The sequence below is a fragment of the Phacochoerus africanus genome, chromosome 3, assembly GCF_016906955.1.
Source record: "Phacochoerus africanus isolate WHEZ1 chromosome 3, ROS_Pafr_v1, whole genome shotgun sequence".
NCBI lineage: Eukaryota > Metazoa > Chordata > Mammalia > Artiodactyla > Suidae > Phacochoerus > Phacochoerus africanus.
Genome location: NC_062546.1, coordinates 141,673,769 through 141,697,409, shown reverse-complemented (window position 1 = coordinate 141,697,409; position 23,641 = coordinate 141,673,769). Strand labels below are relative to the sequence as shown.

The 23,641-nt window shown below is 36.2% G+C and overlaps 1 protein-coding gene across 4 annotated transcripts in view; it reads right to left on the bottom strand.

Moving 5' to 3' along the window:
* UBR3 (ubiquitin protein ligase E3 component n-recognin 3) overlaps positions 1-23,641 on the bottom strand; it is a 221,850-nt gene that overhangs the window by 146,195 nt on the left and 52,014 nt on the right. For all 4 annotated transcript variants that reach the window (XM_047772845.1, XM_047772846.1, XM_047772847.1 and 1 more), the window contains exons 6-10: positions 18,966-19,032; positions 14,124-14,254; positions 12,821-13,049; positions 4,166-4,345; positions 2,900-3,033 (exon numbers count right to left, since the gene is read on the bottom strand). In XM_047772845.1, the coding sequence (XP_047628801.1) occupies positions 2,900-3,033; positions 4,166-4,345; positions 12,821-13,049; positions 14,124-14,254; positions 18,966-19,032 (741 nt within the window). The remainder of the gene's footprint in view (positions 1-2,899; positions 3,034-4,165; positions 4,346-12,820; positions 13,050-14,123; positions 14,255-18,965; positions 19,033-23,641) is intronic.

Sequence of the window (23,641 nt, the reverse complement as noted above, 5' to 3'; positions counted from 1 at the left end):
CCCCAAATACATTTTTAATATCCAAAATGCACCTTGATTTATACCTTGAATTTCAAATCTGAATTTCCTAGACTATTATCACAGCATCTTAATTGGTCTATCTGCTTCTAGTCTTGAAACTCCACACTCTTCCCCCAATCCAGTCTTCCCAGCAAACAGAATGATCTTTACAATGGAAATCTGATCACATCAAACCCCTACTTAAAATAATCACTAGCTTCTCCTTAAGATGAAAACCAAGGCTCATGAGCATGATCTCTAAGAACCTGCATTAATAATCCAATCCCTGCCTATCTTTCCAACTCCATTTTGTTCTACTCTATGACTCCAAACACAAACTCCATAAAAGGACTAATCACTTTCCTACTGGAGGTAGGTTACTCCATACTATTTACCCTACTACCACCACTAACCCTACTTTTATTCTTCACATTGCTGGCTCCTTGATATTCTTTCTTTGGAAAGGCCTTCCCTGATCCTCAAATCTAATCAGTCTCCACACCCATTACTCTCATAGCCATATGATATTTTCCTGTAGAACACTTATAAAAGCTTACGAAATAAACCTATGTGCTTATTTACTAAATGTCTGTCTCCCTATTAGACTGCTCCAAGAGAACAGGAACCACATCTATTTGGGTCATGACCAAAAACCCAGCATCTATATAGCATCTGACAAAGAACAGTATTCAACAGATATTTTTTTTAATTAATGAACAAATAAATATTATGTGACAGTTTTTTGATAAATGCTACAGTAGAGATTAAACAAGGTACTACAAAAACAGAGACTGTAATCATCAATCTGCAAGAATTTAAATGAGCCAATTACCTATCATCTGAGTCTTAAGAGTACAGTTTTTGAAGAGCTAATACTAATGGTTTTTCACTCCAGTTAGAATTGCTGCCAAAGTCCTACTGCACACCACTGAAATCAAACTCTCTGACAGTGAGACTTGGGCACTGTCTGTCTCACCATCTCACAAATACTTACAGAAAGTATTTTTAAAGCTTCCCATATGATTTCTCACATAAGAAAAGCAGTAGACTAAGCAGACAGATTGAAAGTATATGACCAAAAAGGGACTATCTGGAACAAAAGACCTGGAATCAAGAAGGAATTGTGTGTTGAGGAATGGTAATCAATCCAAGGAAGGCATGGAGGTAGAGGGGTTACAGGAAAGCGAAGAGACAAGCTGAGGGCAAACTGTGGAAGGTCTTAAATACCTCAATAGGAAAGATGGACATTATCCTATAGACAGATAAGAACTTGAATGATTTTTAAGCAAAGCAGAGATATGCATAGAGCTTAGAAATAACTTAAGTATTGGAACATATTAGAGTAGGAAGAATCTAGAGGCAGGAAAAGCAGTTGAGAAATTACTTAACAACCCAGATTTTAAAAATATAAAGAAATAAATTAAGACAGAGGAAAGAAGTGATAGAGAGACATTTCTGAAATGTAAAAGAGAATTCATGGTATCTGATTATAGCTTGAACACAGCTGGAGCAGCAAGGGGGGAAGGTTTCTATCTCACATAACTGCATCATTTAAGACACCATTCACTCAGCAGAAGTGAGGACGCAGGTTCAATCCCTGGCCTCGCTCAGTATGTTAAGGACCTAGCGTTGCCATGCACTGTGATGTAGGTCACAGATGCGGCTCAGATCTTGCATTGCTATAGCTGTGATTGTAAGCCTACAGCTACAGCTCTGATTCGACCCCTAGCCTGGGAACCTCCATATGACACATGTGCAGCCCTAAAATAATAATAGTACTTTTTTAAAAAAAGACAAAAAAGACACCATACATAAAATGGCACAAAGGGCACAATATGGGCAAATGTTTCTAAAAATTTGGTTAGGAATCTCAAAAACTTCAGCTACCTATAAGGAGATCTACACGAATAACTGGAGCTACTGAAAATGTGAATCTGGCTAGAGTGTAACAAAATTGTGAGTCATCTTCATTTAGAGAAAGGTGGAGCCATAAGAGAAAATATAAATCGGCTTACACACATTTAAAGAGTATATGTAAGACAGTCTCTTAATAAAACTATAAGGAAGAACAGGCTTTGTGCTGTCCCATTTCTATTTTCTTTCCTTTAGTTTTTAAAAGAAGAGGAAAAAGACTGAGAAGTTCAGTTTTAAACGAGTTAACCAAGTCACCTAAGTAGGAAGTGGCAGAGCCAAGACCACTATAAAATCTTCTCCAACTTGCTTAGTGGTACAGTCTAGCCAGTTGGAATCTCATGGGATCTACACAGCAAAATCTCATTCAAGTTCAATAAGGTTCAATAAGGTTCAAGAGATAATATTTTCAATAAGGTTCAATAAGGTTAAGAGATAATATTTTTTCTGAACTGTCCAAAGATTCTGGAGACCTATCGAACCAACACTTTAAAATTCATAAGTAAAAGATATATTTGTCTAGAAAGACATAAATGCATGCAATTATAAGTAAGCGTTTCCTAACCAATTATAAGAATTTATGTTGTTGCTATGATACTCTTAAGATTTTTTTTTTACAAACAACTGGAAGTTGTATGGAATGTACACTGGTTTTGTTTGAAATCTTAAAAGTATAAACTTTACTGAGGAATATCTGATCCCTTGAAAGACAAGAAGCATTAGGCAACTCACTGATAACGGGTAAAATGAAACAATAAAGATGAATGTGGAGAGTTATAAAGCTCCAGAGACTATCCACAATAAGAGAAGACTGGAAAGATCTGATAATATAAAGGAATTCCATCTCAGGTCAACTTTCACAGAACTGAATTCAGAATTAAACACTGAATATTATTACATACAAATAAACAAATCAATGTTTCACAAATCATTTTCTTAATTAGTTTAAAGCCAAATGGAGATATTAACAAAAATACTTTCCACATACCCTAACTTTACAATGTGACAGGAGTCCCCACATTGGCTGTGCACAGGCCTCAAGTTCAGCAGCAAAAGCAGCATAGTAGGTCTGAGATTCAAATTCCACGTGCTCATTTAGTTCTCTCTTGTTTAAGTTCATACCTTGCAAAAATTAAAAGATATAAACCTTGTCAACTGGAAGCAAATCCCTGAATTAAAAACCAAGTAAAACACTTCCTCGTATGAAACAGTAATTTTAATGCACTCAAATGGCAAAAATGACACAATATGTATAGAAATGTATAAATTATTAAAAATAAAATAATCTAATTCTTTTGGAATTCTTTACAAACTAGGTTTTCTTAGAAATAGTTTGTGAAGTGTCTCTTAAATAACATAATTGACTATATTAAATTAAAAAGTCATAACTATTTTAATTGATGCTGGTTTAAATTTTTATGACAGTGTTACAAATCTTTCTTGGAGAAGAGATTAGAAATTTATTCTAGCTTAATGCTTTAAAATGCTTTTAAAAATTAAACTCCTGGGAGTTCCCATCGTGGCTCAGTGGCTAACGAATCCGACTGGGAACCATGAGATTGCAGGTTCAATCCCTGCCCTTGCTCAGTGGGTTAAGGATCCGGCACTGCCATGAGCTGTGGTGTAGGCTGCAGATGCGGCTCAGATCCCAAGTTGCTGTGGCTCTGGCGTAGGCCAGTGGCTGCAGCTCCGACTGGACCCCTAGCCTGGGAACCTCCATATGCTGTGGGAGTGGCCCAAGAAATGGCAAAAAGACAAAAAAAAAATTAACTCCTGTTTCCTATGTAATAGTTTGACATTTCATAACATATGTTTTCATTAATACTTTATTAAAACACTTACAAATAGCAACTCATTAAAATGAGACATGTGGAGTTCTCATGTGGCTCAATGGAAACAAACCTGACTAGTATCCATGAGGATGCAGGTTCGATCCCTGGCCTTGCTCACTTGGGTTAAGGATCCAGCACTGCCATGAGCTATGGTGTAGGCTGCAGACGCAGCTTGGATTCCAAGTTGCTATGGCCGTGGCATAGGCGGGCAGTTACAGCCCCAATTCGACCCCCTGGCCTGGGAACTTCCATATGCCACACTTACAGCCGTAAAAGTCAATAAAATAAAATAAAATAGAGTAAAATGAGGCATTTCACATGTAACTAAATGATGTGTTATTATCTTTTAATTAGTGTTTGACAGTTCAACATCAGGCATTTTGCAAACGAAAAAAATTAAGAAAAAAAACTGAAATTCCTACCTTGAAAGAAAGATACAAAGTTCATCCATGTCACTAACAAACCATGGTCCTCTAAAAATCTCTTAGCCACACTTTGATGAGAAAGTATATTAATAAAATCACTGACAAGAGGCCAGTAAGTGTTATTCTTCAGCAATGCTTCTCCACAATTTACTACCACATGTAAACTATTTTCTTCATCTAAAATAGATACACACACACCAAAAAAATTAGTTTAAAAAAAAAAGGCTTAACAAATGATACAGATTATACACTTTAGAATCAGAGACACCTAAATTCAAACCCTATCCTGCAATTTAACATCTATACAGCTTTAGGTTTATTACAAAACTCTGAATCAGTTTCATCTATAAAACAGAGAAAGACACCTATCTTAAGGGAATTAAATGAAAAGTTAACATAACACTTGCCACATCATTGTAATAATTATTACCACATGTCTAACATATTACATTAAGTTAGTTATATTTATAAAACCTTATTACTTCCTTGATTTTAATGACATAATGCAATATTTTCAGTTGCAATCAATAAAATGTTTTTATCCCTAGATTAATCTCCTTCCATCTTTTCAAAAAAATCTGTATGACCTGAACAATATATATTTAATTGCTTTCTTCAATTCAAAGAACATGTAAAAAAAACAGGAGTTCCCATTGTGGCACAGCGGAAACAAATACGACTAGGAACCATGAGGTTGAGTGTTCGATCCCTGGTCTCACTCAATGGGTTAAGGATCTGGCATTGCCGTGAGCTGTGGTGTAGGCTGCAGATGCGGCTCGGATCCCGTGTTGCTGTGGCTCTGGCGTAGGCTGGCGGCTACAGCTCTGATTGGACCCCTAGCCTGGGAACCTCCATATGCCACAGTTGCAGCCCTAAAAAAAGGACAAAAAGATAAGAAAGAAAGAAAGAAAGAAAGAAAGAAAGAAAGAAAGAAAGAAAGAAAGAAAGAAGAAAGAAAGAAAGAAAGAGAGAGAGAGAGAGAGAAAGAAAGAACTAACGAACAAACACGTAAATTTTTTGGCAACAAAGTATTTCCAAAATGGAAGAACAAAAAACACACATAAATTTCTTAAACCTAAAAGAAATTAAAAGTACACTGTTGGAAGGAAAGGATGAGGAGGATCAGCCTTGTATAAAATTTTTACTATTAGAAGTAATAATCCCAGGAATTCCCACTGTGGCTCAGAGGTAACAAACCCAACTACTATCCTTGAGAATACAGGTTCGATCCCTGGCCTCGCTCAGTGGGTCAAGGATCCAGGGCTGCCGTGAACTATGGTGTAGGTTGTAGATGTGACTTGGATCCCCTGTTGCTGTAGCTCCTATTCGACCCCTAGCCTGGGCACTTCCACATGCTGCAGATGTGGCCCTTTTAAAAAAAAAAAGAAGTTATAATCTCATCCTGGGTATATATCTAGACAAAACTATAATCCAAAAAGACACAAGCACCCAAAAAGATACATGAAGATATATATTCATTGCAGCATTATTCACAATGGCCAAGACATGGAAACAACCTAAATGTCCACTGACAGATGAATTGATTAAAAAGATGTGGTACATATATCTATAACAGAATACTACTCACCCATAAAAAAGAATGAAATAATGCCATTTACAGAACATGGATGCAACTAGAGATTATCATACTAAGTAAAGTAAGTCAGGAGGAGAAAGACAAGTACCATATGATACCTCTTATATGTGGAATCTAAAATATTGCACAAATGGATTTCCCATTTGTGGGTTTGATCCCTGGCCTTGCTCAGTGGGTTAAGGATCCATTGTTGCCATGGGCTGTGGTGTAGATCGCAGACGCGGCTCAGATCCCGAGTTGTTGTGGATCTGGCGTAGGCCAGCAGCTACAGCTCCGATTAGACCCCTAGCCTGGGAAGCTCCATATCCGCGGGAGCAGCCCTAGAAAAAGGTAAGAAGACAAAACGACATGAAATAAAACAAAAATAAAATAAAATATGGCACAAATGAACCTATCTATAGAACAGAAACAAGACTCACAGACATAGAGAATGGACTTGTGATTGGCAATGGGGAGGGGGTGGAAGTGGGATAGACTGGGAGTTTGGGCTCAGTAGATGAAAACTATTACATTTAGAATGGATAAACAGTAAAGTCCTACTATATATCACAGGGAACTATATCCAATATCCTGGCACAGACCATTATGGAAGATAATATAATAAGAAAAAGAATGTGTATATATATATATACACACACACACACACACACACACACACACATATGTAAGACTGGGTCACTTTGCTGTACAGCAGAAATTAGCACAATACTGTAAACCAACTATAATTTAAAAAAAAAATTTAAAGAAGTTATATATACATTAGCTCTTTTGAGGTATTCCAGCTTAATTGACTTACTGGACAAACAGGCCCCCCACTCCCACTGTAAAGCACTAATACCCATAATACACAGAATGCTCAAAGTAGCCTATTCCCTAATACACAAGCCCCAAGAGATTTGCTTATCCAATGTCTGTTTTTGTTTCTGTTCATACTAATTGTTCTTTTTATTATTATAATTATAAAATTTAAATTAAAAGTATATAAACTGATAAAATATGAATGCACAGAGGTATTACAAAAATTAGACCATAAGCATTTGAGAGACAATAAAAGCACCTGAAAAAATCTTGGAGGAGAAAAATTATAAAAGTCTACAAGGATTTCACATTCACATTGGTCACAAAAAATCTTTATGTTCTGATTCTACTTTAAATCATAGATGATGCTTTACAGATGCGGCATATATAAGAAAGATGAGGGAGAACTCCAGTAAAGAAAATCATACCTTAAAAATGCTTTGCCCAAATTAAGACTGGAGCAAACATGCATTCCTGTGTTTTAAGTTAAAATGCACTGTTTAGGAGTTCCCACCATGGCGCAGCGGAAACGAATCCGACTAGGAACCTTGATTGAGGTTGCAGGTTCGATCCTTGGCCTCGCTCAGTGGGTTAAGGATCCGGCGTTGCCATGAGCTGTGGTGTAGGTCACAGATGCGGCTCGGATCTGTGATTGCTGTGGCTGTGGTGCCGGGTGGCGGCTACAGCTCCAATTAGACCCCTAGCCTGGGAACCTCCATATGCTGTGGGTACAGCCCTAAAAGGACAAAGGACCAAAAAAAAAAAAAAAAAGCACTGTTTAAGATTCATATGTATCATTTTTTAATGATTCTTTACTTTAATCAATTCTTCAACTAACCCCCTAGTCATCAAACTCACCAGTGAAGACAGCTTCTACTGCACTTCTTATTTTCCATAAGTTAAATTCAGGTTTCAGTCTATAAAATTATTTGACCCAACCCTTAAATTTAACAATATATAAGAATAGGACCCCCTAAAGTATGCTCTCTTTCAGTGCTTCTCAATAGGATAGAAAGGCTCTAACTGAATGAGAGAGTAGAGGTAAGAGGGCTTTTACAAATTATCCACGCCTGAGATTGAGAAAAACCCTCACTGACAACCACTGTCACTGTGACCTTGTATGAGCCACTGATATCGATAGGATAACGCTGGGATTTAAAAAAAAAAAAAAAAGTTGAGAATCACTGTCCTATTTAATTGAAATCAGAAGATGAATAAGCAGAATGTAATTAAATAAAAATCACTTTTTTCCTGAGAGTGCTTTAAATACTACCTACCGTTCTTGTGAAAAACACCTTGGAATCTTTAATGACATAAAACGATTAGAACTTCTAATTTTACCCAAATGGTACTTTTCAACTACAGATATAGAGAGATCAATGATTCACTAATAAATGACATTCACTCATCAACAAATATTTTCTGAGCTCCTACAGAGGGTCAGGTATTTTAGCAAGCTCTGAGAATAAAGTGGTAAATAAATTAAGATTTATATAGTCTCTCTCTCCACTGAGATTAATACCTAAGAAGACAAAGTGTGGTAAGGACTCTAACAGGAAAGGTACAGGAAGTCATAAGAACAAATAAAGCTGGTCTACAATTTAGGAAAAGTTTCCTGAGGAAGAGATGTTTAAACAGAGATTTACAGAGTGAGAAAGAAATTGGGATTAATCAAATAGACTAGAGATGGGGGAGGAAATGGTGCTCTAGATAGAGGAAGCAGTACAAAAAAGGATGGAATTACTAGAACAAAGAATATGGAGGACAGGTAGCAGAAATGAGTCTAGATGTTTGCAATTCATGTGAAGAGAATGGCAAGCCACAGAGAGAGGCTGAAGAGAGAGGAAATGACTAGACGTTTAGTGTGAAAAGAGACTAAAGGAGGGTGATGATGGGAGTTCCCTGGTGGCTCAGCAGATTAAGGATCCAGCATTGTCACCGCTGTGACTCGAGTTCGATCCCTGGCCCAGGAACTTCCACAAGCCACAGGTGCGGCAAATAGATAAACAGATGAGTGAGTGAATGAATGAATGATGATGGTGATGACTAGAGGTAGAAGGCCTAGAGACAACAATGGCTTGAACTATGGTGCTGGAATCTGAGAACTGGCTATTCTAAGATATTTAGAAGGATTTAAATGACAGACCAGATGATGTTCACTATATCTACAAGAAGTAAGAAGTCAAAATGACTCTAAGGTTTTTAGATTGGGAAGCTCTGTAGATGATTAGAGTGGTACCAAAATACCTATCTGAGTGCTAATACATACAGACATACACATGCACACATGTAATAACAGAAAAGAAGCAGGCTTAATATAGAAAGAATGAGAATTTGGTATGGACATTGTATATCTTGAGTTGCTTATAGACATCCAAAGAAATAGTTCACGAAACAATTTGATATTCAAGAGAGAAAATAAATCTGTCATTATTAGCAACTACAAACATTCCTATAGTTATGCAACACATGGTTTTAAGTTCCATTTTACACAGATATTCATAAGAAAAATCGTTAAATTTCAGGGATATGGAAGGTTTGGAATCACAAAGCAGCAATGGTGTAGAAATGAATATGACAAAGTAAAAGTTTAAGGAAGAGGTCATGTACTACTAGAGGCTTTTTCCTTTTAATCTTCAGCTATTACTATGACCACGTGAATTTTCATTGTATTAGCTCCTATGTTTACTAACAATGTAGACAAAATTTTCAAATATTGCCAAATAGCAATGTATACAAAGGCTAGATAGAGGCTGTTAAAAAATAAAAAGAAAGTATAGAGATCTTGTGTAATATCTGCAGCTAGTTCAATATTTAAAGCTCATTCCAATACTCTTCATGTAAAAACAGAAAAAGCATATGGTGCTTTTAGAAAACCAGTAAATATCATGAAATGTTATGCTACTTTTAAAAGAGGAAAAAAAAACACCATAGAAACTAAAGACTTGGCTTAGAAATAATATAATATACAGCTAAAAAAATACATTCATATTTAAAGATCTTAGGAATACTACTTATAGCTATTTAGCTTCTGGAAAATTCTATTTCTGTTACGAATTTCTAGGACAAACTAACTGCGCTAGAAGGAAGTATGTGTAGAAAGCAACCAAGACCATGTAACATAATTTCAGAAAATATGGGAAACGTGAGAAACACTGAGACACCAAGACCAAGTGCCAAGAAACACCAAAATTAATAGAACAGGCAGAAAATAGTTTTAGGCCACACAAAGAACAAAGAATCAACAGTGTGACATGCTAATGAAAATCAAGCAAGATCAGGACCAAAGTGTTGCCACTGGCTTCCTTGCCATGCAGTTACAGAAACGGTGATTATATAATTTGTTGTATAAACTAGGGCTCTTTTGAGAGCAAAAAGGACTGTATTAAAAACTATGTTGGAGGAGTTCCCATTGTGGCTCAGCAGGTTAAGGACCCGACATTGTCTCCGTGAGGCTGAGGGTTTGATTCCCTGGCCTCACTCAATGGGTTAAGGATCCAGTGTTGCTGCAGCTGTGGCACAGGTCACAGCTGCGACTTGGACTCAATCCTTGGCCCAGGAACTTCCATATGCCATGAGTGTGGCCAAAAAACAAAAAGAAAAACAAACAAACAAAAAAAAACTGTGTCAAAATAACAGACATAACTTGGAACTGTTCTGGAAAATGAAGGACATCCAGTCACTGGAGTCATGCACAATTTTGGAGAGAGAAAGAGAATGACAAAAGCAGATACTAGATTGGGTTAATAAGCAAATGGAAGACAAGAAAACAAACATAAAAACTCTCTCAGGAGAGCTGTCGGGGGGCGGGGGGGGGGAGGGGGAGGAAAACAGACTCATATACATCTTCCCAAACATTCTTTCTTGAAATGCAAACCATATATAATAAACATAGTTAAACCAATTAGTCAAGAAAATAGACTCCACATTCTTTTCAAAAGAATAGATACTTCTGTTTTTTTTAATTTTTCCAGTTTATAAATTAAAAATATTACTTTTATAAAAGTCCTTTTCTAATAATATAATTCTACGTGTAAGAATATCATTGACGAGTTCCAGTCATGGCTCAGTGGCAACGAATCTGACTAGCATCCAGGAGGAAGTAGGTTCAATCCCTGGCCTCCTTCAGTGGGTCAAGGATCCAGCACTGCCATGAGCTGTAATGTAATTCGTAGACATAGATCGGATGTGGCATTGCTGTAGCTGTGGCGTAGGCCAGCAGCTACAGCCCCATTTCAACCCCTAGCCTGGGAACTTCCATGTGTCATGGGTACAGCCCTAAAAAAAGACCATAAAAAAAAAAAGAGTATCATTGATACAGCTGAATGATGATAGATACTATTTCAAAAAGAAAAAAGAAAGAGCAATAAATGTAATAAGTAAATCTCTAAGAAAAAAAATGGTCATCCTACACAAAGATAGGAAAAACTATCATACAAAGTAGCTTCTCAGTTTTCCTCTTAAAAAAAAGTAAAGAGGTGGAATTCCTGCTGTGGCACAGTTCATTAAGGATCTGACATTGTTTCTGTGGAGGTGCAGGTTCAATCTCTGAACTGGCAAAGTAAGTTAAGGATCCAGCGTTGACACAGCTGTTGTGTAGGTTGCAGCTGTGGCTCAGAGTCTATCCCTGGCACAGGAACTTCCATATGCTGTGAGGGCAGCCAGTGGGCAGGGGTATGGGCTTTGAAGCTCAGATACCCAGCCTTACCACTTAACAGCTATAATAACTATAGACTTGATTTAACTCCCTAGGTCACAACTGCCTCATCTATAAAATGGGAGAAATACATTTACAAATATTCCACAGAATCACTAATGGTTAAATTGGATAATACATTTAAAGTACTGGAAAAAAAACATTGTATATAATGCTCAAAGGGTGGTAGCTACCATAATTATTAGCGAGCTACTATTACATATAAGGCATCAAGCCCTGCACTGAGGCCTACATAAATTTCCAGGCTATGGTATCGCATCTGAGAATATGGAGACTATCAGTATAAAGAAAAAATAAGCGCTGATATGCAAGATGAGTCAACAGCAAAAGTCTCAAGTACAACAAGATCTCCCAACCACAGAGAATGGAAAGTCCTAAGATTTACCTTGAGGCATTGTTTGTTGTTATGTTTTAAGTTTAGCTCCAAGTGCCAACAAGTGAAGAAGCAGTCCTATTAATGTTGGCCAGGCTGCGTTGTGGCTAAGAACTAAGATTCTGACATCAGGAGATATAAAGTCCCTGGCTTTGTCATCTACTAACCATATAATCTATGGCAAATAACTCAAATTTTCTAATCCTCAATTTACTCACTCATCTTTGCAGTGAAAATAATAATGCCAATCCAAAGAATTGTTCAGAAGCTTGAGGCAACAAATAAATAATATTAACATACCGCCAAGTACACAGCAAATACTCAAATAATATAAATTATTACAGAAAGGTAAATCAAGATCAAAGACCACAAATAAATAAGAATGGGAGGAATTCCTAGAAATGGGGTTAAGGCAAATTTGAGGTGTATTAACCATGAAGTAGGCATAAAGCAGAAAAATTAAAGACCACGCTAAAGGAACATATGAAAGGCAAGATTCATTCCCCCCCCCCTTTTTTTTTTGTCTTTTTGTCTTTTTAGGGCCCACCTGCAGCATATGGAGTTTCTTAGTCTAGGAGTCGAATCAGAGCTGTAGCCACTGGTCTATGCCACAGCCTTAGCAACACTGGATCCTTAACCCACTGAGCAAGGCCAGGGATCAAACTTGCATCCTCATGGATACTAGTCAGATTCATTTCCACTGAGCCACAACGGGAACTCCTACTTCAACTTTTAAACTATTAAAGTATACATATATAAAATGCCCAAAGCTGAACTAATTTAAAAAAACAGAAACATATCTAAAAAGAAAATGGTTAAATAAATTATGGTAAGGTTAAATGATATTAACTACTTGCAATCATTAAACTACATATTCTTGATGTGTAAAATAGCATAATTTAAAGTACATATCTGTATCTATAAATATACTCATATCACACAAAAAGACAGAAAGGAAATATCCCAAAATGTAAGTTATCTATGCTCAACAAAACTATAGGGATTTTACAGTTTTTCTTCAAATTTTGTGGAAACTTCAAAAATTTTCCTTAACAAATGCGTATTATTTTATAATATTTTTAAAGCTATTTTTCAGCATACAAGGAGTTTTTAAGGCTGGTTATACAAAGTATACTTATAAAACTAGTGAAATAATTCTGAGTTTACCTTGTAGTTCACTTTTAATAAGGCAACTTTCCATCATGTATAATAGCACAGTGACCATAATATCCAGCAGCTGACATTCTTCTGTTACCTGTCTGGCTAGCTCCTCATTGCTGAACAACTGAACACTAATATGCACAATTCTGTTAGACATTGTGTCTGATTCATGACTTTTCTTCAGTGTTTTCATAATGAAAGCATAATGCTGAACAAAAGTTTTTGTAAAAGCAACCTGTAAATGTTTTAAACAGAAAGAAAAAAAAAACAGTTTGAGTTTTAGAACACATTTTCTAGTATATTATATTGGCATTTTAAAGCTATTATAGCTTATGATGATGTCCAAGGTAAGGTGATGGTAGTCTCACATTTTCTTTTTTTTGGAAAATTAGCAAATACTTTGATGGTTAAAAAAATGTTTAATATGCATTTTAAATTATTAAAGTTTAAAAGCAATTACAAATACAGTTTGAAAATACAAATCTTAACTGTGCTTACAAATATATCAAATTTAATAATGTCCAAGTATGTGTCTCTGTCCTGTGCTACCAACTCTAACAAAATCTAAGTCTCATCTGAAAACCATCATAGAGTTGTTTCTATAACTAAATAATGATTCGATGTGATTACTCCAAAAGAAATATCTTCACCTATTTGATCTGAAAGCTGACCGCTATTCTGGCTAAATATTCTTTTCTGTGTAACATAACACTTCCTCTATTGCCTTCATAAGCTGATATAGACACAAAACAATGGCATTATTAAAGCTTCACTCCCAAAGAGGCTTTATTAGTTAAATCATAAAAATAACTACAACATGATTTATAGTCTCTTCAGACACTAGGCGGTGTAACTTTGCCTTAGCCACACCCTCTGAGACAAAAGACTTCACCTACCTACATGTATACAAGTCAGAAACTGTTGTCTTTAACAGTTATAGCCAGCAACTATTAACTCCATAGCTTTTGCCATTCCTAACCCCCCTAAATTCAGCTGCCCCCAGTAAACCATTCTCATAGTACCTTGTACAGCTCTTTCCTTTAGAGATCTTACTGAGTAACTACATATTTATTTGTCCAATGGTGTATTTGTTTATCCCAAGCAATCCTATTGGATCAAGTTTTATGCAGAAAGGCAACTGTAAGGAATCAAGCTCTATAATGGTGCTTCTGACTCAGATCTATAAAACTGTGCTTTTTGTGTAGGCCCTACTTTGGCAACAGAGCTGAGAAATACATCAAAAAGACTTAGTAATTCAAAAGCAAAGAAAGGGAGCAAAGTTCAGAAAGGAAGGGAAAAATGTATATACCTTATACTCTTGATCTGGAAGCATGTTGAGTAAGAAAGTCACCATCTTCTGGGGAAATTCATACTTTATAGTCCAAAATAACAGTTCTTCTAAGAAACTTTTATGTTTCAAAACATCCATTATGGACTGATCTATATAAGAAAAATAAACTTTATCACATAATGATTTAAGTTGCTAATCTCATTTAAACCTTACTATAATTAAGAACCTATCAACCTCAAACACCTGAATATAGCAAAAAAATTAAGGCTATCCTTTCAATAATCCAATGCTAATACTAACAATATCAAGCTACATTTTCATAATGTCCACAGTAAATAAATAATAGTTAATCCTTTTAATTTAATATAAAGCAGTTACTAGAACAATAAGTAATTACTTGTCCTTAAATATAAGCCATTTATCTAAAATTTCTACTAAGATTCAAAATAATTATAAGAAAGATATCCATGGCACTTAATTTAAAACAGTAATAACAATTTTAGGAGGTCCCGTAGTGGCACAGTGGTTAAAGAATCTGACCAGGAACCATGAGGTTGCGGGTTGGATCCCTGACCTCACTCAGTGGGTTAACGATCCTGCATTGCTGTGAGCTATGGTGTAGGTCACAGACACGGCTTGGATCTGGCGTTGCTGTTGCTGTGGTGGAAGCCAGCGGCAACAGCTCCAATTCAACCCCTAGCCTGGGAACTTCCATATGCCACAGGTGTGGCCCTAAAAAGTAAAAATAAATAAATAAACAAACAAACAAAAATCATACTATTAAGGACAAAAACTCCAAAGTTATCTAATTTTTTATGTTTTGGAAAAAAATGTATAGGATTTAATAACTTATCTATTCCTTTAAAAGTACCCTTCATAAATGAAAACTAACTTTATTAGAGAGAATACTCACTAGAGCATTGCTTACTCTAGCACACAGAAGCATTTCCCTGGTAGGAATATACCAGGGAAGTAACAGAGGGTTAGATATGCTTACTTCCACTGGACTCAAGATGCTCTCTTTATGCACAGAGGAAACAGGAATAGCATGCCCCTTTTAAATAAAGGTATTCAAAGGGGGAAGAAAATTATCTACTGGAAAGCCTATTTCTAAAGCCAGGTTCCACCACTTGAGGGGCTAGGCTGTCTCTTGCTTATCTCTACCTCCTTGCCATTCTTAAATCAACAGGAAGGTCTCAACTTGTATATGATGAACTGAATATTTTTAATACTTTGGCTATCTCCTTCTCTCATTTTCTTTAATATTTGTCACTCAGAATAAACCAGAAATTCTATTAATCTTTGTTGCAGCAAATTATCTTGGGATACTGCTCTGAACCATCAGCTATATATGTAAGTGCATCAAGAGCCAACTATGAATGGACAGGTTCAGTGGGAATGCTTAAACAGGAACTAGAATTAGATAAGAGATCTGAAAAAAACAGAATCACATGAACCAAAATACTCAGGTACAGCTCTAACTATATTACAGTATAAGCAGTCTTACAGGGTAACCCCACAGAGTTTTTTCAATGAACCATACCCCAATGTTACAGTTCTTCTATTACTAAGTTATGTGTTCTTACATTTCCTCAGGTAATAGGTCTAAAAGAGTAACAACTCAGTATTTAACCACTCTCTTGATTTCTTTTGTAAATAATTAAATTTAGTAAGACGAAGCAGATACAAAAGTTTGATATAACTTTAATTCAATTTTCCATTAATAATTAATAATGCATTATTTTCAGATTAATAAATCCATTAATCTGGAGACACTATGGAGAGTTCCCATTGTGGCACAGCAGAAACAAATCCAACTAGTATCCATGAGGATGCGGATTCGATCTTCTCGCTCGGCGCGTCAAGGATTGGGCGTTGTTGTGAGCTGTGGTGTAGGTCACAGACATGGCTTGGATCCTGCGTTGCTGTGGCTGTGATATAGGCCGGCAGCTGTAACTCCAATTCAACCCCTAGCCCCAGGAACTTCATATATGCCACAGGTGCAGCCCTAAACAGAACAGCAAAAAAATAAAATAAAATTCTACAGACACTATGATTTTTAACTACAGAGAAGCAAAAGTATCTACTAATCCTCAACTGTGGTTTAGACTGGCAGCAGCAGCTCCGATTCAATCCCTAACCGGGGAACTCCATATGCCACAGGTGCGACCCTAAAAAAAAAAAAAAATCTGCAGCACACATTGCTAAAGCCAATTTATTTCTCCTTTATTTTGTTTTTTTTTTTTTAGGGCCACACCCATGGCATACAGAGGTTTCCAGGCTAGGGGTTGAATTGGAGATGTAGCCACCAGCCTAATACACAGCCACACCAGATCTCTAACCTGCTGAGCAAGGCCAGGGATCGAAACTGCATCCTCATGGATGCTCATCAGATTTGTTTCCGCTGAGCCACGATGGGAACTCCCAAGCCAATTTATTTCTCAAAATTCACATACTACTAACATGATTGAAAATTTCAGACTACATTTATATACAGTTATATACAACACAATTTTTCCATCTTCAGATAAAAAAGGAAAAAAAATACATCTTCACTGCTGCTCTTAAAAGATATGAGTTTGCCAAGATATTTAAAGCATGTGTGTAATTCCCACTGTGGTGCAGTGGATTAGGAATCCAACTGCTGTGGCTCAGGTCACTGCAGAGGTGTAGGTTTGATCAGCCATAAAAAAGAACAAAATAATGCCATTTACAGCAACATGGATGGAACTAGATATTCTCATACTAAGTAAAGTAAGAAAGAGAAAGACAAGCATCATATGATATCACTTACATCTGGATCTAATATATGGCACAAATGAACCTATCTACAGAAAAGAAACAAACTCATGGACATGGAGAACAGACTTGTGGTTGCCAAGGTGGAGGGGGAGTGAATGGGATGACCTGGGAGTGTGGGGTTAGTAGATGCAAATGATAGCATTTGGAGTGGATAAGCAGTGGATAAGCAATAAGATCCTGCTGTACAGCACAGGAAAGTATATCTAATCACTTGTGATAGGACATGACATAAGATAATTTGAGAAAAAGAATGTGTGTATATATATATATATATATATGCATAACTGCGTCACTTTGCTGTACAGCAGAAATTCACAGAACACTATAAACGAACTATAACAAAAAAAATTTAAAAATAAAATAAAATTTATGTTTGAGAATAACCAGAGACGTGTTTATTATCAGCACAATGCCTCTCCTCCTGTCTATCATTACATATTTTCAGTTCACTTTGAGACTGTTGAATCAACTTCTTACAAAAACTAAACCACTCTGTGACTTCAGATATTTTCAAAAGCAGCAATCACTTCTTGAAAACAGATGTTCTACTAATTCAAAAAACCATTTCTTTCATGTACATACTTAAACCAAATATGATAAGTTAAATCTCTGATGACTTCTAACCAGTAGAGGAAGGAAGAGAAGACAATCAGTGCAATCTTAAATGCAAAAAACTTCATGTATAATAGAAAATAAACTTAAATTCAATGTAAAGTCTGCATAAAAGTATCTTCAGCCAGAGTCTGACCAGACTGAAGGAAGACAATGACCTCTTACCCCATAATAGGTATTTTCTGAACATCCCTAAAACTTAAATGCAAATATATGCATAATAATCTGCTTCAATACAGATGTGTCTTAAGAACTAAGGTAAACATATGGACAACTCTGGTAAATCAACCCAGGTAGCCAAAGGGGTTTCTAATTTCTTTCAGGCATTCAGGTTCTCTGCTGGGACAGGAAGAAGGGGAACATGTTTCATGTGTGCATCCTGGACAGCAAACCAAATTTCATGCCCTCTGCTAGCAGTCTATAAATTAAACGCAGCAGCATATAACCAGAACACACTTATAAATGAGCCTCAATTGACAATGCCTGCTTGCTCCACCTCCCAAGCAGTCTTAAACATTCCACAAGACATAGCACCAGAAGTAAGAATCTCTGCCTTAAAATAATATTTTAACCTCTGGAGGCTTGCTAGCAGATCATACTAATCCAGAAAATACACTATGTTAAGATCTGGAAGTCCATGGCAAAAATCCAGAGCACAGGCTTCCAACTAATAAGTACTCCAGAAAAGCTTTTAGGGAAGGTTAAGAAAATATAGTGATAAAACATTTAAAGTCTGGGATTTGAATTAAGGACCTATCTCTCATTAGCCATTATGCCTAACATGCCTCCCTTTCCTCATTCATAAAACAGTAATAATAATAAAACCAGCTTCATATAGTTTCTTTGAGAATTAGGTGCAACAACACATGTGACATAATTAACACTATGTCTGGCATATACAAAAAGTTTAGCAAATATTACTCATTACCATTACTAATATGGTCCCTCATTACAAGCATTATCTACTTCCTTCTTTACATAAATATATATTGAGTCTTTACTGAGCCCTTAATACGTGGTGAGCATCATTTATTCTCACTCATTCTCATTCTCTTTCACTCTTGTTATTTTTCTCTCTCACACACACACACAATCCATCCCTGGCTTGTCCACTGCATACCCCAGTTTATAAAAAGATGTAAACCAAATTAAAACTTTACAACAAAAATGCTGGATCTAAATCAAAGATTCAATGAAAAGACTTTTTTTCTGGCTCAAATATGATATTGCTCATTTTATGAAGAAAATAAATATCCCAATAGTAAAGGTTTTACTTGGTTTTCAGGTCCCATATAATCACCCCCAACAACACTTTCTCTATCATTACACAAATCTAATAACACAATTCTGCCTTCAAACAGTTTTGATGTCAATATGCTTAGCCAACCACATATTCTCAGTGATCAAGCTTTTTTTAATACAAGGGAAAAAACAAAATATAAATACCTTTGGTGTTACTGCTTAGTTTGACCCTCTTTCTCTTTCCCAGACCTTGACTCCCATCCTGATCCTCCTGGAGGAAAACAAAAGTAGCATTATCAATAGTTCTCTTCAAGAATTTACACATTTTATATAAATATTAATATGCTTATAAATGTTAAATATAAAATATAGGTATGCTTATACATTATTTTTATTGTACATTTATTTATTTGAATAAATCATGGTCATTCTTTTAAAAATAGCCAATACAGATTAATGGAAATGCTTATACATTATTAATCAACAATTTTATATACTTGCTTTAATAAAATGTATTTTAATGTTGCTAACTTTAAATTAAAAATTAAATTTAAAATTAGAAAAATAATTAAAATATATAATGAAAATCCTTATGAATTCTACACAATCTATGCTTCTAATGAAAGATTTTTAAATATCCCAAAATGCCAAAACAAAAATTTTCTTAACCTTATAAATATAATATCAAATGCACAAAGAATCTAAAGGGAGGAGTTCCCTTGGTGGCACAACGGTTAACAAATCCAACTAGGAAGCGTGAGGTTGAGGGTTCGATCCCTGGCATCACTCATTGGGTTAGGGATCTGGCGTTGCCATGATCTGTGGTGTAGGTTGCAGACGTGGCTTGGATCCCTCGTTGCTGTGGCTGTGGTATAGGCCAGCAGCTACAGCTCTGATTGGACCCCTGGCCTAGGAACCTCCATGTGCCATGGGTGCGGCCCTTGAAAAGACCAAAAAAAAAAAAAAAAAAAAAAGAATATAAAGGGAATGAGAGAACAGATTAACATAGCAAGGAAGGAGAAAAGGGGAAGAGGGTTAAAACAATGACTAGAGGAAAGGCTTTGAAGAGTGTATGACAAACAAAATGAGTTCAAGAGATCAAGTTCTGAAAAATAAGCAAAGCATATTAGAAGATGAGTTGATGGTCAAAAAATATAATAATAAAAACAAATTAAAATGTGCTTAGGAAAAAAATCCAAGAAAATACACACATGCTCACATGTGATATACCCACTCCTGAAAAACAAAACTCACATTAGAATAACAAGGCTTGGAGTTCCTAATGTGGCTCAGCAGTAACAAACCCAACTAGTATACATGAGGAAGTGGGTTCAATCCCTGGCCTCACTCAGTGGGTTAAAGATGCAGCATTGCTGTGAGCTGTGGCGTAGGTTGCAGATGCAGTTTGGATCCCAAGTCACTGTGGCTGTGGCCTAGGCTGGCAGCTGCAGCTCCTATTCAACCCCTACCCTGAGAAATTCCATATGCTGCAGGTGCAACCTTAAAAAGCAAAAAAAATAATAATAAAAATTAAAATAGCAAGGCTTAAGGGAAGGAGTAAGGGATAGACCGCTCACAACCTATTTTGTAACCAAAAAGTTTATAACCAAAGAAGCAACAAAAGCAATAACTGGTACCTGGGGAGATCATCTGGATGCCCCAACAAATACCCTGGAGGGGTTTGAGCCTGTATCAGGGGATGTTAACAAAGTACCACAACACCAGTAGGAAGCTAGCTGGCTGAGACAACTTGGAGGGAAGAGGAGAGAGGAAGCAGCCTGTTACTAGTGAAACCAACATGAGGCTAGGGATGTGCCGCTTAGGGAGGGAGCCATGGGTACAGGTGCTCATTTCTAATTTTCTTTCAATGTTGCTAAAAAGGCTTCTGCTGCCTTCACAGTTCAGGGGGTTTTCCCCTCAAGCTAAAGGATATAATTCTACCCCGTTATCCCAGCTCTCCTGAACAGGAATCCAAAACCTCCAAGTTATACTGACACCTTTTTCCTATTTTCCAAACATATATGAGGCAACTGGTATTATAAAGACGTGTGGCAGCATTTTGGCACATAGTCTGTTGTGTTAATTAGTGATGTTGGTGGCAGATTAGAACTATGGTACAAATTCCCAGATACTTTCTCAATTAAATCAAATCTCTAAAGCAGAAAGCCTCAGGTTTATGCTGCTGCTCTGCCTATTGGTAGAATTTCCTTGGCCTACCACAGCCTTAGTTTCAGGCTGATGCCAAGTCCAGCATCAGTCCTCAGGACCAGTCTATGGTTTCTCAGAGACATTACTTAGCTAAATCATTCAGCATTTACTAAGCACTTCAATATACCCTCCCTGTTAACCCCCGCCAAAGCTAGGCCTCTATGGTCATCTACTTGGCAGCAAAACTAACGGTCAAACTACACTCTTCTCCTCTGCCGCCCTCACCTTGCCCTTGGAGAAACTCAGTCAGTTTGGAGCAATAAAAGACACATACAAGAATGTAAAACCAGGCCAGAAGACCCAGAAAATTCCCAAGTTTGAGATCTTAACTAATAGCCATTTATGAAACTCTTCTCCCAAGCCCTGAGAGAAAAGACTTGCCCAAATTTTAATTTTATATTCCAGGTTAGGATTACTTCTTAATTCCAAATACAAACTCCTATGAAAAGAGTGTCCTTGATCAAGTAAAGGTCACAGCAACACAAAGTTTTATAAATTTCCCCATGTTATACTCTAAAGCACAAGAAAAATTAGCCAAACAGAGGCGAGGAAAGTCATTCCAAGAAGACAGTGTGAAAAAAGGCACAATGACAAGAGTCTAGAAACAAAGATCAGTGAGTTGAGTTTGATATCATGGTAGATATCTAACTCAGCTAGAAAGGGAGTTTATCTCCACCTAAACTGGTGAGAAAACAGGTACTCTGATACATCGTTTGAGAAAGCATAAAACAGAACAATTTTCCTAAATGGCAATTTGTTGATACATATGTCAAAAGTTTTTTAAAGTGTATTTATCATTGGAACAGAAATTCTAATTATGGGAATTTATTCTAAAGAAATAATCAGACAAGTGAATAAGGACTATATGCATAACTACACATCATAATGTTATCTATAATTTTTAAAAAAAAGAATCTTTGGTTTCCAATAGCAGGGTGATTAGGTAAATAAATTATAGCACACATATACCCTATGAAGAAAAACCATACTAAAGGTCTATATTCATTGTGACCAGACAGATGTTCAAAAACTATTATTACAGGAATTCCCATTGTAGCTCAGTAGGTTAAGGATTTGATGTCATCTCTCTATGAGGATGCAGGTTGGACCCCTGGCCTAACTCAGTGGGTCAAGGACCTGAGGTTGCCACAAGCTGCAGCATAGGTTGCAGACACTGCTCAGATCTGCCATTGCTGTTTCTGTGGTGCAGACCTTAGCTCTGATTCGACCCCTAGCCTGGGAACTTCCATATGCCACAGATGCGGCCATAAAAAGAAAAAAAGAAAAAATACATTATTATGAAAGAACTATGCTATATAGAATAGCATATGGAATATGAAACCATTTAAGTACTAGTAATACACACAAATAAAATCTGTTAAAATACACTTCTTGTTACAGATGTTCAAAACTACCATTAGTGAGAAAGCAGAATACAAATAGCATATATAGCATGAAGCAATTAAATTATGCTGTACATAAAATCTTTTAGGATATATATGCTTATAGTAAGTCACCTCTAAGCGCCAGAGTAAAGGTAATTTCATTATCTTTTGTTAACATTTCTTTTTTATTTATTCAACTATTATAAATTGTAGCTTTAAGCCAATATGTTTTAAATACTAATTCTTATTTTCAATCCTAAGCACAACAATCTGCTCAAGACAACAGATTACTGCTTTATCTATTACAAGTCCCACACTCCCACAGTCCAATAATCGAAGAATGTTAATACAGAATATACAAGGCAAAAAAAAAAATTCAACGTATCAGGTTATTTTTTTAAAAATCCGAAGGAGATCTTGAGAGACTACAATACAATGAAACAGAGGTTTATGTAAACCACCGTAATCTGAGATTGTTTGCTTTAAATCAATTCTGCAAGTACAAAGCAGAGAGGGAGCTCTAAACCTTGTCAGCTATAAATCTGAAGGGGTGGGTGGGTGGGGGACCTGGGCATTTCATTTGAATGTGGGACTCCTGCCACACTCCAGCATAGCTGCTAAAAGGCTAACACAAAACCTCAGGCCCTAGGGAAACCACAACATGCTTCAGGTAAAGATGTTCTTATTACTCCATACTGAATCAGCTCATAGATTTTTTAAAAGAGAATGAATAAAAGAAAAGCTATGAACAGTAAAGAATATCAAACAACTAAAGCTAAGTAGTTAAAGAGGTGTCTTATGGGAATAAAACATATTTCTATGGGGGTAAACAAGAAGAAATGTGTGAAAATTATAATATTTAATGCAGTATTGAGAAGAATGTCCTAATAAGTAGAGCTAGTTGCCTCATAAACTAGGTAATTCCCACCACTGCAAGTGTGAATGGAGAAGCTTAACAACTGTCAGAAATATTGTAACATTCCTAAACTGGAAAAGAAATATATTAGGTATCTCTAAAGCTTTCTCACCAAAAGTTTCTATGATTCCCCACCATATACTTTAACATTAATGTAATTCATGAAAAATAATTAAAATTAAACCTTATATCTCTAAAAATAAAATATTTCTCTTTTACATATTCATTTATCACAAGCTACTTTGACTTTCAATTTCAATAATCCTTCTTTTGCTACAAGTTTTGACAAATTAATTTTAATTATTCATTGGTTCTCTCAAATAAAGGCAAGACTTTTGGGAGCATATCCACGTAGAAACTTTATTTTGCTA